Source organism: Haliotis cracherodii, unplaced genomic scaffold (assembly GCF_022045235.1).
Source record: "Haliotis cracherodii isolate W230 unplaced genomic scaffold, xgHalCrac1.p SCAF_4, whole genome shotgun sequence".
Classification (NCBI taxonomy): domain Eukaryota; kingdom Metazoa; phylum Mollusca; class Gastropoda; order Lepetellida; family Haliotidae; genus Haliotis; species Haliotis cracherodii.
Window position 1 is genome coordinate 15,026,719 of NW_027266297.1, and position 15,655 is coordinate 15,042,373.

Sequence of the window (15,655 nt, forward strand, 5' to 3'; positions counted from 1 at the left end):
TTACGATGCAGGTTCCATCCCCGAGGAACACTTCAGCATGGAGCTGATTGTTCAGTGTATCCGGACATCTGACAACCCACAGACTCATCATCAGGCCCTGCTCGTGCTGACTGTGTCCGCCAAGATATGCCCAGTATGCCAGACGATCTTTGCATAACAATCCCTAATTTTTTAAGTTTGGTCGGAAAAATATTTTTCAAAGGGTATGGATCACATGTTGCTGGTGCATGTTATTAAGAAAGTACAACACTGCACTGCAACCATTTGAAAAATTGAATTTTCAGCAGTTCTTTTGTGCAAATATACTCTGTACAGAATAATGTGGTGCTATTTCAGTGGAGTTAACATTAAGTAGATTTTACCTTCAGATACTAAACTGATTGGTAGGAAGAAATAAATGAAGTGAGAAGTCTATTATTTTTTTGATCCGTTGTGACTAAGGTTGTTCTTACTAACATTTAAGGTGTATTAGAAAGTATAAGATTACACAAGATTACATAACAAATTACACAAGATATTCAGTGCAGGATCATAGCAATTCCACATGTAGGATGTGCTGTTTGATTGTAGGAACACCTGTGCCTATCTCACATGTATGGTGTTGTCTGTCTGTTTGTAGGAGCACTTGCTGCACAACATCATGACAGTGTTCACCTTCATGGGCGCCAACATCCTGCGCCAGGACGACAGCTACAGCTTCCACGTCATCAGCAAGATCCTGGAGAACGTCATCCCCGCACTCATCAGTGTGAGTCACTGCATTCATGATGACTTATTTCTGTCAATATCAATCTCTGGATTTTCTCGTCCAGACTTGATTAGTTACAAACGAGTCATGTAGCTGCCATATTGCTGAGTGCATCTTCCCAAGACAAGTCCTGTAAAAGTCCATTTTCCATCCAAGCTCGATCATAGCGCCACCAGTGGCTGTTATGAGTTATGTCCCTTCTATGTCCCTTTTGACCAATCAGATTCCATCTCTCATATCACTTGCATTTGCTTCAAACAAAATGGCGGCACCCAATCACGACGATCTGATTGCCAATCAAGATCAATATTGTTATAAAACGGGCTTTACATCGCCAAGTGCATCAAATCACATGAGCACCTTGATTTACATGAAAAGAATTGCAAAATATTTGTCGACACCCAGTTGATGAAGGTACACATGCTTTGCAATCCTGCAATCAAAACTAAAACTGGACTTTTATAGTCAGTTGCTGCATTAAACACACACTCCATCACTTATTTCATTTCCGCTATGAAGATTCCTGGGCTGGATAGGCAAATAGCACTCCATGATTGTTGTATGAGCTGACTAATGAGGATTGGTTCAACGTTTTTCTTGCAGACATGTGAAGGGAAATCCTCGCCTCGGAAATCTAGTCTGACTAGCAAACCAGAGGAGGTCATCACCATGGTGATGCGAGTCTTCGTCGACGCCTATCCCTACATCCCACAACACAGGAAGTTGATGCTGTACACAAAGCTTGTGAGGATTGTGGGACAGAAGCAATACCTGTGGAGATGCCTGCTTCTGTTTATCGAGCATGTGGTGACGCGGGAGCGTAGCGCCAGGCCAGACGACTCCCACCTCGTTCTGGAAGAGAAGGTTTGTGTGACATGATGCTTTTGACCACTGCAATGTAAGACCACTGGGTATTCCATGCGCTAGTTATAGGCTAATGACCACTACTAGCCCTTAAGGTATTTCACTAGCCTTTAAATACTAAAAACACATCATCTCTGGCTTGGGGATTATTTTGTAGGATTCTTTCATATTCCTATAGTTCCTCTGTCATCATGCCAGAACAGAGTAACTGTAGGATGTTCCTTAAGTTCTTTTGAGTAGGGGGACACAGGTGGCCCAGTCGTCTAAGGCACGGCGATTCGCTGAGCAGAGTTGCGTCCCTTGGGCACGCCAGAAACCTATGATTGTGGGTTCGAATCCCAGTTCACCCCGATTATGTTTCTAGATTTGTCAGCACCATACCTGTGCTCGTGGGTTTCACCGAAGTGGTAAATGTCTGAGACATGCATCACTTCGAGCTTTCCTCCCACATAAAGCTGACACCCCGCGATATAACTGGAATACTGTTAAAAGCGGCGTTAAACCCAACTCACTCTTTTGAGTCGTATATTGAAAAGAATTTGAAGTACAAGCTGTCAGTTTATCACAAGGTGGTGACACTATTATCCATAAGAGACATCAGGGATTTTTCTAAATGTGCTTGGAGGCCGATATTCAGCTCCAGGTTTGCAGCAAATGTCGGTAAATATTCCCAAATTGGAATTACGAATTTCCCAGTTCATGTTGTGTAGTAAAAACTTATGTTCTGGCTTTAACGAGTGAGCGAGTATGGCTTTACGCCACTTTTAGCAATATTCCAGCAATATCACGGTGGGGGACACCAGAAATGGGCTTCACACATTGTACCCATGTCGGGAATTGAACCCGGGTCTTCTGCGTGACAAGCGAACGCTTTAACCACTAGGCTACCCGACCGCCCCTTGTGGCTTTAAAGAGGTGATCAGTTTGAGCTAAATAACGATTTTGTTTTTCTCTATGACAAGTTTTGAATCCACTATAAATACCTGGACATATCCCTGTACAATGCTGATGGGTTGTTAGTGACATGTCTGATCATGTTTCTTGTATTACCAGATGTCAGGACCTATAGCACCTGCGGAACTAGAATTCATCCTGAGTCTGTCAACCTCCTTCTCACCAGCAACCCAGCTCATGGCGGCCCGGGATGCTATTGTGTATATCTCCCAGCTGCCGGATGACAAAGATGGTATGTTGCCTCATATTCTACTAAAAAAAACTTAAGGAGCATCGGATTCTTGTATATGACTATAGTTATTCTTGACCGCCTCCGTTGTTTAGTGGTTGAGCATCTGCTCGTAGAGCGGAAGGTGCGGGATTCCATCCCTGGCCGCATCATACCAAAAGATGTTAAAAGATGGTACTTGTTGTTACCCTGTCTGGTGCTCGGCATTAAGGGGCGAAAGCAATGAGTCAGTATACTGTGTCTGAGTGGGTTATTCATGTTAAACTGCCACATGGTATCTCAGTGGGCGAGCGCTATAAAATGTCACTAAGTAAGCAGACATCTTGGACGTGTCATTAAACCCCATTTCGCCTAACCTGTAGTTAATCTGTCATTGCATGATAGATTAACTAAAGTAATACGAAAGAACTGGATGGTCAGTAACTTTATTTGAGTAGTACATGTCTTACACAAATGCATGGAGACCTCTTTGTTACTTTAGGGGTCACAGGTGTTCCGGTTTCTAAGGCAAATAATTCGCTGTACAGAGTTGCATCCCTTAGGTGTGCCAGCAACCTATGATAATGGGTTGAAATCCAAGATTTGCCCTCACAATGTTTCCATAATTGTCAGCATAATACTCATGCTCGTGGGTTTCATAAAATTGGTAAATGTCTAAGACCTGCATCACTTCGGCTTTCCTCCTACAGCAAGCTGACATGCTGTGATGTAATGAAATACTATGTTCAAAGCAGCGTTAAACTCACTCACTCACTCACTCACTCACTCACTCACTCACTCACCCACTCATTCACCCACTCATTCACCCACTCACTCACTCTTACTTGTGTATGTGCAGACACAGTGATCAAGGCTAAAAGTGTCCCTCAGTCCCTGGGGTCCTTGAAGAAGGAGGACAGCGAGATCTTCAGTGTACCCTTCCACACTGCCAAGCAGCTGCGGCACTTCAAGTATGCTGGCGTCCATCTGTTCGTCGCCCTTCTCTCTCATCAGCAGTTTGTGTCACAGGTAGGAGGACATTAGAGGATGGGACTTGATTGGTTAAAGAACAATCACATGACCCTTTTTAAAGCACAATGTTAATTGGAACGACATAAATAAATAAAATTAAATTCCCAAAATTTGGGGCAGGCAATACTATGAAACAAGGTGTGGTGGGGTAGCCTAGTGGTTAAAGTGTTTCCTCCTCATGCAAAAGGCTTAGGTTTGGTTCCCCACATGGTTGCAATGTGTCAATATTGCTGAAAGCAGTGTAAAACCCCTCTTGCTCACTCACTCTATAAATAAAACAAGAAAATGGATTGTATTATGAATTATTGATGTTAGATTATTGTTGATGCTGACTTTGACCAAGGCAGAAATATGGTCAGAACTTGTTTATTGATATGTTTAGACATTTCTTGGGACCTGCTATGGGCGGCCATGCAGTTATCATATACACAGGGGAACAAGCCAATTAAACTCTGAATGTTTTACAAATTGCAGCGCCATCTGGCGTTCTTTATTATCTACGACCTTTAGCAGTTTAGTGTCCTTTCGTGAGCACTGACATTCTGTATTACACATTGTTCTTTCTTTTCATATGACATCTTTTCGTAACATTTGACTTATATTGCATACTTTTGACCTTTAGTTCAACTTTGTATTTTTTGACCGGCGTCTGTTTGTTTTGTATTTTGACCTTTATTGGTAACTTTTAATAATTTATTCGTAACATTTGACTATAATTACATACTTTTGTCCTTTATTTTAACTTTGTATTTGTTTTTCCAATGGTCCCCCATAATCTGCATGGTCCAGTCATCTAAGGCACCAGCCACACTTGGCGGTGCAGAGTAAGGTGTGACACAGTCTTATGATCTGTTGAATCCCAGAATCTTGAGTTAGCTTCTCGTCATTCACTATATGGTTGTGTCAATCACAAGGTGATGTTAAGCTCTCAACTCACTCCCCTCGATTCTTGGTTTATCAGCACCATACTCATGCTTGTGGGTTCTACTAGGACTAAAATCTGCGTCCCCTTGGCTTTCCTCCCACATTGAGCTTACATGTTGTGATGTCACTGAAATACTCGTCAAAAACTAACTCACTCACTCCCTTTTCACATTACAAGGAAATCTTTCAGTCAATTTAAATAGATATTCGGCTTTCTGCAGCCATCTTGAATTTCCAAATTTTGGGCTCGAGTCAAGGCATGACTGATAATTTTGGGACGTGGTGAACTGGTATGTGTTGATTGTTGCAGTTGTGTTGAGGTGTTCTGGTATTTGAAGGTTGCAGCCAAGGAGGGGAAGAAATCACTGCAGAGGAACTTTGAGTCTCTTCTTGAGACTCTTCTCCAGTACATCAGCCAGATCTCCAGGACTGTGGACAAGCACCAGAACAAACCCACCTCTCGCTTCTGGAAGGCCTACCTCCACAAGGCTTATGACATGATCGATAAGGTGAGACTTACCTGTGCAGCTGTGAGACACTGTCACCCCACGGATAGGCCTGGGACCTTATGACATGATCGATAAGGTGAGACTTACCTGTGCAGCTGTGAGACACTGTCACCCCACGGAGAGGCCTGGGACCTTATGACATGATCGATAAGGTGAGACTTACCTGTGCAGCTGTGAGACACTGTCACCCCACGGAGAGGCCTGGGACCTTATGACATGATCGATAAGGTGAGACTTACCTGTGCAGCTGTAAGACACTGTCACCCCACTGAGAGGCCTGGGACCTTATGACATGATCGATAAGGTGAGACACATGGATACAATGTGTGAACCCCTTTTCTGATGTCCCTCGTCGTGATATTGCTGGAATATTGCTAAAAGCGGCGTAAAACCATACTCATTCATTCACTCACTCACTCATTGTTCCATCAGGGCAGTGGGGTATCCTAGTGGTTAAAGCATTTGCTTATCATGCTGAAGACCTGGGTTGGATTCCCCACATGGATGCCCATTTCTGGTGTCCCTTGTCGTGATATTGCTGGAATATTGCTTAAAGCAACATAAAGCCATACTCACTCACTCATTGTTCCATCAGTGCTGTTATCATTTTGAGTGTCATTACTTGTAAGGATTGTAGCTATTTTATTTGTCAGTCGCCATCTTGTAGGGAGACCGCCTCCGTGGTCTTGTGGTAGAGCGTCCGCCCGGAGAACGGAAGGTCCAGGGTTCGATCACGGGCCGCGTCATACAAAAAGACGTTAAAAGATTGTAATTGTTGTTACCCTGTCTGGCGCTCGGCATTAAGGGTCTAAAACAAGGACTGGTCGGCTCGGAGTCAGTATACTGTGTCTGAGTGGGGTATTCATGTTAAACTGCGGCATGGTATCTCAGTGAGCTAGCACTATAAATCGGCATCAGTCCGGACTGGTACAAGCAGCCACACACATACATACACGTGCATGCACGTCGCTATATAAGTGCAATAATCTTGGACGCGACGTTAAACCCAATTTCACCTCACCTCACATCTTGTAGGGACCCATACAAGCTGGCTGGCCTGTCCAGACAACATGGCCGCTTTATGTTTGTGCAGAAAGAGTCCCCAGCACCCAACACTTGTAAGAGCTGAATAACTAGGATTGGTCAAAATGTTTGGCTGATTGTGTATCATAATGCACTGACGTGTTTTGTGTCTGGCCCAGACTTTGTTATTTACAGGCCACTAGAATATTGGTGGACTGTCCCCGAGTGTCGCAAAAACAGGTCATTTCTGATCCTGACACAACACATTGTAACCAAGGGCAGATGTTGCTCCTGAGAAGAAGATGCATGTTTTGGGTTCTGTGTAATAAGATCGAAGTAGGAAACTGCAGTATGTTGTGTCAGGGTAAGTATACAATTAGATGAATATCCAAATTGATGGCTTGTTTGTCCAGATCGCCTGCCTGCTGCCGGACCACGTGTTTGTGGAGGTGATATCGGGGCTGCTGAAGCACGGCCTGCCCACTGTCCAGCGCAAGGCCATGGAGCTCCTCAACTCACGCCTCCAGCAGGTCAAGGACGTTGTGGATAAGGAACAGGTCAGTGCGCTGTAAAAGTGATATGTGTCTATTTTTTGTCAGGTTATGAAATGAACTTTGCTTTACGATCAGGAAATGAAAGGATTTGTACATTATGTAGAACAACTGCCGGAAGGCTGTGGCACATTTTAACGAGAAGTAATGCCATTTATGTGATGTAATCTGACTTGACTTGCTGGAACTAGCCCTTGTTTGATTCATTGGTTAAATATATCAAATAAACAGCCAATCGGCCATATGTATTCGTTTTATTACATTCTTGTAGTCTGGACACTGTTAATGGGGAAACCTCATAGTCCGGACACTGTTAGTGGGGAAACCTTGTAGTCTGGATACTGTTAGTGGGGAAACCCTGTAGTCTGGACACTGTTAGTTGGGAAACCCCTTAGTCCGGACACTGTTAGTGGGGAAACCCCGTAGTCCAGACACTGTTAGTGGGGAAACCTTGTAGTCTGGACACTGTTAGTTGGGAAACCTTGTAGTCTGGACACTGTTAGTGGGGAAACCCCGAAGTCTGGACACTGTTAGTGGGGAAACCCCATAGTCTGGACACTGTTAGTTGGGAAACCTTGTAGTCTGGACACTGTTAGTGGGGAAACCTTGTAGTCCGGACACTGTTAGTGGGGAAACCCCGGAGTCCGAACACTGTTAGTTGGGAAACCCCTTAGTCCGGACACTGTTAGTGGTGAAACCCAGTACTGTTAGTGGGGAAACCCTGTAGTGCGGATACTGTTAGTGGGGAAACCTCATAGTCCGGACACTGTTAGTGGGGAAACCCTGTAGTCTGGACACTGTTAGTTGGGAAACCCCTTAGTCCGGACACTGTTAGTGGGGAAACCCCGTAGTCCAGACACTGTTAGTGGGGAAACCTTGTAGTCTGGACACTGTTAGTGGGGAAACCTTGTAGTCTGGACACTGTTAGTGGGGAAACCCCGAAGTCTGGACACTGTTAGTGGGGAAACCCCATAGTCTGGACACTGTTAGTGGGGAAACCTTGTAGTCCGGATACTGTTAGTGGGGAAACCCCTTAGTCCGAACACTGTTAGTTGGGAAACCCCTTAGTCCGGACACTGTTAGTGGTGAAACCCAGTACTGTTAGTGGGGAAACCCCGTAGTGCGGATACTGTTAGTGGGGAAACCCCGGAGTCCGGACACTGTTAGTTGGGAAACCCCTTAGTCCGGACACTGTTAGTGGTGAAACCCAGTACTGTTAGTGGGGAAACCCCTTAGTGCGGACACTGTTAGTTGGGACACCCCTTAGTCCGGACACTGTTAGTGGTGAAACCCAGAACTGTTAGTGGAGAAACCTTGTAGTCCAGCTACTGTAAGTGGGGAAACCTTGTAGTCCGGACACTGATAGTGGGGAAACCTCATAGTCCGGACACTGTTAGTTGGGAAACCTCATAGTCCAGAGACTGTTAGTGGGGAAACCCTGTAGTCCAGACACTGTAAGTGGGGAAACCCGGTAGTCAGGACACTGTTAGTGGGGAAACCTCATAGTCTTGACACTGTTAGTGGGGAAACCCTGTAGTCTGGACACTGTTAGTGGGGAAACCCCTTAGTCAGGACACTGTTAGTTGGGAAACCCCTTAGTCCGGACACTGTTAGTGGGGAAACCCCATAGTCTGGACACTGTTAGTTGGGAAACCCTGTAGTCTGGACACTGTTAGTGGGGAAACCTTGTAGTCCGGACACTGTTAGTGGGGAAACCCCGGAGTCCGAACACTGTTAGTTGGAAACCCCTTAGTCCGGACACTGTTAGTGGTGAAACCCAGTACTGTTAGTGGGGAAACCCCGTAGTGCGGATACTGTTAGTGGGGAAACCCCGGAGTCCGGACACTGTTAGTTGGGAAACCCCTTAGTCCGGACACTGTTAGTGGTGAAACCCAGTACTGTTAGTGGGGAAACCCCTTAGTGCGGATACTGTTAGTGGGGAAACCCCGGAGTCCGGACACTGTTAGTTGGGAAACCCCTTAGTCCGGACACTGTTAGTGGTGAAACCCAGAACTGTTAGTGGGGAAACCCCGTAGTGCGGATACTGTTAGTGGGGAAACCCCGTATTCCGGACACTGTTAGTTGGGAAACCCCTTAGTCCGGACACTGTTAGTGGGGAAACCCCGTAGTCCAGACACTGTTAGTGGGGAACCCTGTAGTCCAGACACTGTTAGTGGGGAAACCCGGTAGTCAGGACACTGTTAGTTGGGAAACCTCATAGTCTTGACACTGTTAGTGGGGAAACCCTGTAGTCTGGACACTGTTAGTTGGGAAACCCCTTAGTCCGGACACTGTTAGTGGAGAAACCTTGTAGTCCAGCTACTGTAAGTGGGGAAACCTTGTAGTCCGGACACTGATAGTGGGGAAACCTCATAGTCCGGACACTGTTAGTTGGGAAACCCCGTAGTCTTGATACTGTTAGTGGGGAAACCTTGTAGTCCAGACACTGTTAGTGGGGAAACCGTGTAGTCTGGACCCATTGTTAGTGGGGAAACCTCGAAGTCTGGACACTGTTAGTTGGGAAACCCCGTAGTCCAGACACTGTTAGTGCGGAAACCCCATAGTCCAGACACTGTTAGTGGGGAAACCGTGTAGTCTGGACCCATTGTTAGTGGGGAAACCTCGTAGTCTGGACACTGATAGTGGGGAAACCCCGTAGTCCAGACACTGTTAGTGGGGAAACCCTGTAGTCTGGACACTGTTAGTGGGAAACCCCTTAGTCTGGACACTGTTAGTTGGGAAACCCCTTAGTCCGGACACTGTTAGTTGGGAAACCCCTTAGTCCGGACACTGTTAGTTGGGAAACCCCTTAGTCCGGACACTGTTAGTTGGGAAACCCCTTAGTCCGGACACTGTTAGTGGGGAAACCTTGTAGTCCGGACACTGTTAGTGGAGAAACCTTGTAGTCCGGCTAAAGTTAGTGGGGAAACCTTGTAGTCCGGACACTGATAGTCGGGAAACCTCATAGTCCGGACACTGTTAGTGGGGAAACCTCATAGTCCAGACACTGTTAGTTGGGAAACCTCATAGTCCAGACACTGTTAGTGGGGAAACCTCATAGTCCAGACACTGTTAGTGGGGAAACCTCATAGTCCAGACACTGTTAGTGGGGAAACCTCATAGTCTGGACACTGTTAGTTGGGAAACCCCTTAGTCCGGACACTGTTAGTTGGGAAACCCCTTAGTCCGGACACTGTTAGTGGGGAAACCTTGTAGTCCGGACACTGTTAGTGGAGAAACCTTGTAGTCCGGCTAAAGTTAGTGGGGAAACCTTGTAGTCCGGACACTGATAGTGGGAAAACCTCATAGTCCGGACACTGTTAGTGGGGAAACCTCATAGTCCAGACACTGTTAGTTGGGAAACCTCATAGTCCAGACACTGTTAGTGGGGAAACCTCATAGTCCAGACACTGTTAGTGGGGAAACCTCATAGTCCGGACACTGTTAGTTGGGAAACCTCATAGTCCGGACACTGTTTGTGGGGAAACCTCATAGTCCAGACACTGTTAGTGGGGAAACCCGGTAGTCATGGACTGTATGGTTGAGAATGGCAAAGTATATGTGCCTCATATAAATTTCTTGAGTTTTCAAGGCTTTGTCCGCAGGAAAATATAACAGCTTCCTGATTGAAAGTGAAGATCACATTCAATGCTGTATGTTCTTGTGTAGAGAAGAATTGTATGATGGTGATGTTTTCTACAGGAGAAAATCCTGATTGGGCTGGTGGATGAACTGTCTGCCATAGTGAAACAGACAACTCTGGACTCCGATGACCTTGAGGAGACAGGGGTCAATGGTCAGACAGCTCTCTACAGCCTGAAGGTGTTGTGTCGTCTGCTAGGCACTAAACACCCTGACAGGTTTATCAAGGTCAGTGGTGTAAAACATGGCATGGACTGTGTTAGAGTTGCTTTGTTTCAGTGTCCTCTGCCATGACACTGTGGGGTTCTGGAGTAGAATAGGTCCCGTAGGATCATATGGTTAGACAAAGCCACTAGTCCTGAGGCTGTTGGAAATGTGGAAGGACTTCTTCCTTTTTCTCAAAATCTAATGTTACATAAACCCTAGTTGAAATGAGCTCTGAAATAAGTAAAAATAGGGAACAACAGAGAAGTCTGACTGGTATTTCCTATAACTCAATTATATACAGGCAGCCATGATACAGCAAGAATAACGTTAAATTACATTCAGTCCCAGCAGTAATCCGTGATTCCGTGGTGGCGGATTAATTTGCAGAAATGCAGACTTGGTGCAGAAATATATCCATCTTGCATCGTGCAGAATTTTGCATTTTTCGGTCACAGAATGTCAAATGCACTGAAGAATGTTAACTTGTTAACTTTAAAAGTTTAAAAGTTGCATAGGTTTACTGAAACGAACACTATTTCAATTCTGTATTGTATATTTTATGTCATTCCAAATAATTATTTTAGGTTTTTGTGTTATATGGATTAAAGGAAAAAATAATCTTTTAAACATTTTACGTTTTGAGTAATGGTTAAATGAAATCAATATCCTGATTTCAAGTTGAAGTTGAATATTGTATTATTACTTTCTGGAAGTGCATGTCTGTATGTTTACACTGTAGATCACCAGATTCACTTCAATAAGCTATTCGAGAAACTATGCTTAAAAGTTTGCAAAATTATGTGCAGAATTATCAAATTCGGTTGCAGAATTTACAAAAAAATTACCACAAAATTTGTGTTTTTGGGGCTGTAGTATAAGGTGGGAACTTAATATTTATTCACTCCCATGATGTGTTGTTCGGTATCAGACGATCGGTATTTTAAACACTGGTCGAGATATTCTTTAACCGGCTGAAATTCAAAGCCCTTGGGTCCATGTTGATATGACACGTGCAGTACTGCAGCATGTTCCCCATTTCAGGTTCTGCAGCTCACCTGCAAGGTCCTGACCAAGAGGAAGGACAGCCCTAATGTGTTGGCGTGTGCACTGCTGTGTGTTGGGGAGATCTCGGCCGACCTCAAGGTCCATGTCATCCCCCACCTCCCCACGTTCATGCCCAAACTCCTCAAGATCCTGGGCCGCACTGAAGAGCTGGCTGGGTGAGCCCCATGTGATGTCGTCGTTTGGTTTTCAGAACATTGTGTAACCACCGGTTCTGTTTTGCTAACTTGGTTAATATCAAGATTTATGAATTAGCATTGGTTTCATATTCATGGCACCAGTTTCGGGCTGAAATGGGTATTTTCTTGTTTGCTGTTTTAGTCAGTGGAATATCAATCACTGGTTTGTTGGTCTAGATTTCATTATTTGCAGACTGTTGTGATACAAGTGAAATTTTGCTGACTGACAACTCAAGCATACACAAAACTTCTTCCCATCAAAGTGTTTACTGTGGTGTTTCAAACATGTTTGTTTGACAACAACCTACATGAAGGTTACAACAAACAAACATAGCCAAACACACTCGCTGTAGGCTACCTACATCACCACACATGTTCACTGAACGACATCCCCCCACATGTTCACAGACCGACACCACCACACCACATGTTCACAGACCGACACCACCACATGTTCACTGACCGACACCACCACACCACATGTTCACTGACCGACACCACCACATGTTCACTGACCGACACCACCACACCACATGTTCACAGACCGACACCACCACATGTTCACTGACCAACACCACCACACCACATGTTCACTGACCGACACCACCACACCACCTGTTCACTGACCGACACCACCACACCACCTGTTCACTGACCGACACCACATGTTCACTGACCGACACCACCACACCACATGTTCACTGACCGACACCACCACATGTTCACTGACCGACACCACCACACCACATGTTCACAGACCGACACCACCACATGTTCACTGACCAACACCACCACACCACCTGTTCACTGACCGACACCACCACATGTTCACTGACTGACACCACCACACCACATGTTCACTGACTGACACCACCACACCACCTGTTCACTGACCGACACCACCACATGTTCACTGACTGACACCACCACACCACATGTTCACTGACCAACACCACCACACCACCTGTTCACTGACCGACACCACCACATGTTCACTGACTGACACCACCACACCACATGTTCACTGACTGACACCACCACACCACATGTTCACTGACTGACACCACCACACCACCTGTTCACTGACCGACACCACCACATGTTCACTGACTGACACCACCACACCACATGTTCACTGACCAACACCACCACACCACCTGTTCACTGACCGACACCACCACATGTTCACTGACTGACACCACCACACCACATGTTCACTGACCAACACCACCACACCACATGTTCACTGACCAACACCACCACACCACCTGTTCACTGACCGACACCACCACATGTTCACTGACTGACACCACCACACCACATGTTCACTGACTGACACCACCACACCACCTGTTCACTGACCGACACCACCACATGTTCACTGACTGACACCACCACACCACATGTTCACTGACCAACACCACCACACCACATGTTCACTGACCGACACCACCACATGTTCACTGACTGACACCACCACACCACATGTTCACTGACTGACACCACCACACCACATGTTCACTGACTGACACCACCACACCACATGTTCACTGACTGACACCACCACACCACATGTTCACTGACTGACACCACCACCCCACATGTTCACTGACTGACACCACCACACCACATGTTCACTGACCGACACCACCACATGTTCACTGACTGACACCACCACACTACATGTTCACTGACACCACCACACTACATGTTCACTGACTGACACCACCACACCACATGTTCACTGACCGACACCACCACACCACATGTTCACTGACCGACACCACCACACCACATGTTCACTGACTGACACCACCACCCCACATGTTCACTGACCGACACCACCACACCACATGTTCACTGACTGACACCACCACACCACATGTTCACTGACCGACACCACCACCCCACATGTTCACTGACTGACACCACCACACCACATGTTCACTGACCGACACCACCACCCCACATGTTCACTGACTGACACCACCACATGTTCACTGACTGACACCACCACACCACATGTTCACTGACCGACACCACATGTTCACTGACCGACACCACCACACCACATGTTCACTGACCGACACCACCACACCACATGTTCACTGACCGACACCACCACACCACATGTTCACTGACTGACACCACCACACCACATGTTCACTGACTGACACCACCACACCACATGTTCACTGACCGACACCACATGTTCACTGACCGACACCACCACACCACCTGTTCACTGACCGACACCACCACACCACATGTTCACTGACTGACACCACCACATGTTCACTGACTGACACCACCACACCACATGTTCACTGACCGACACCACATGTTCACTGACCGACACCACCACACCACATGTTCACTGACCGACACCACCACACCACATGTTCACTGACCGACACCACCACACCACATGTTCACTGACTGACACCACCACACCACATGTTCACTGACCGACACCACCACACCACATGTTCACTGACCGACACCACATGTTCACTGACCGACACCACCACACCACCTGTTCACTGACCGACACCACCACACCACCTGTTCACTGACCGACACCACCACACCACCTGTTCACTGACCGACACCACCACACCACATGTTCACTGACCGACACCACCACACCACCTGTTCACTGACCGACACCACCACACCACATGTTCACTGACCGACACCACCACACCACATGTTCACTGACTGACACCACCACACCACATGTTCACTGACTGACACCACCACACCACATGTTCACTGACTGACACCACCACACCACATGTTCACTGACTGACACCACCACACTACATGTTCACTGACCGACACCACCACACCACATGTTCACTGACTGACACCACCACACCACATGTTCACTGACTGACACCACCACACCACATGTTCACTGACTGACACCACCACACTACATGTTCACTGACTGACACCACCACACCACATGTTCACTGACCGACACCACCACACCACATGTTCACTGACTGACACCACCACACCACATGTTCACTGACCGACACCACCACATGTTCACTGACTGACACCACCACACCACATGTTCACTGACTGACACCACCACACCACATGTTCACTGACTGACACCACCACACCACATGTTCACTGACCGACACCACCACACCACATGTTCACTGACCGACACCACCACACCACATGTTCACTGACTGACACCACCACACCACATGTTCACTGACTGACACCACCACACTACATGTTCACTGACCGACACCACCACACCACATGTTCACTGACTGACACCACCACACCACATGTTCACTGACTGACACCACCACACCACATGTTCACAGACCGACACCACCACACCACATGTTCACTGACCGACACCACCACACCACATGTTCACTGACCGACACCACCACCCCACATGTTCACTGACCGACACCACCACACCACATGTTCACTGACCGACACCACATGTTCACTGACCGACACCACCACACTACATGTTCACTGACCGACACCACCACACCACATGTTCACTGACCGACACCACCACCCCACATGTTCACTGACCGACACCACCACACTACATGTTCACTGACCGACACCACATGTTCACTGACTGACACCACCACACCACCTGTTCACTGACCGACACCACCACACCACATGTTCACTGACCGACACCACCACACCACCTGTTCACTGACCGACACCACCACACCACATGTTCACTGACCGACACC

General features: G+C 46.8%; 1 protein-coding gene across 3 annotated transcripts in view; it reads left to right on the forward strand.

Moving 5' to 3' along the window:
• LOC139479923 (HEAT repeat-containing protein 1-like) overlaps positions 1-15,655 on the forward strand; it is a 60,168-nt gene that overhangs the window by 32,475 nt on the left and 12,038 nt on the right. For all 3 annotated transcript variants that reach the window (XM_071262846.1, XM_071262848.1, XM_071262847.1), the window contains exons 26-34: positions 12-133; positions 620-748; positions 1,352-1,612; positions 2,666-2,798; positions 3,634-3,803; positions 5,069-5,239; positions 6,676-6,819; positions 10,516-10,683; positions 11,704-11,882. In XM_071262846.1, the coding sequence (XP_071118947.1) occupies positions 12-133; positions 620-748; positions 1,352-1,612; positions 2,666-2,798; positions 3,634-3,803; positions 5,069-5,239; positions 6,676-6,819; positions 10,516-10,683; positions 11,704-11,882 (1,477 nt within the window). The remainder of the gene's footprint in view (positions 1-11; positions 134-619; positions 749-1,351; positions 1,613-2,665; positions 2,799-3,633; positions 3,804-5,068; positions 5,240-6,675; positions 6,820-10,515; positions 10,684-11,703; positions 11,883-15,655) is intronic.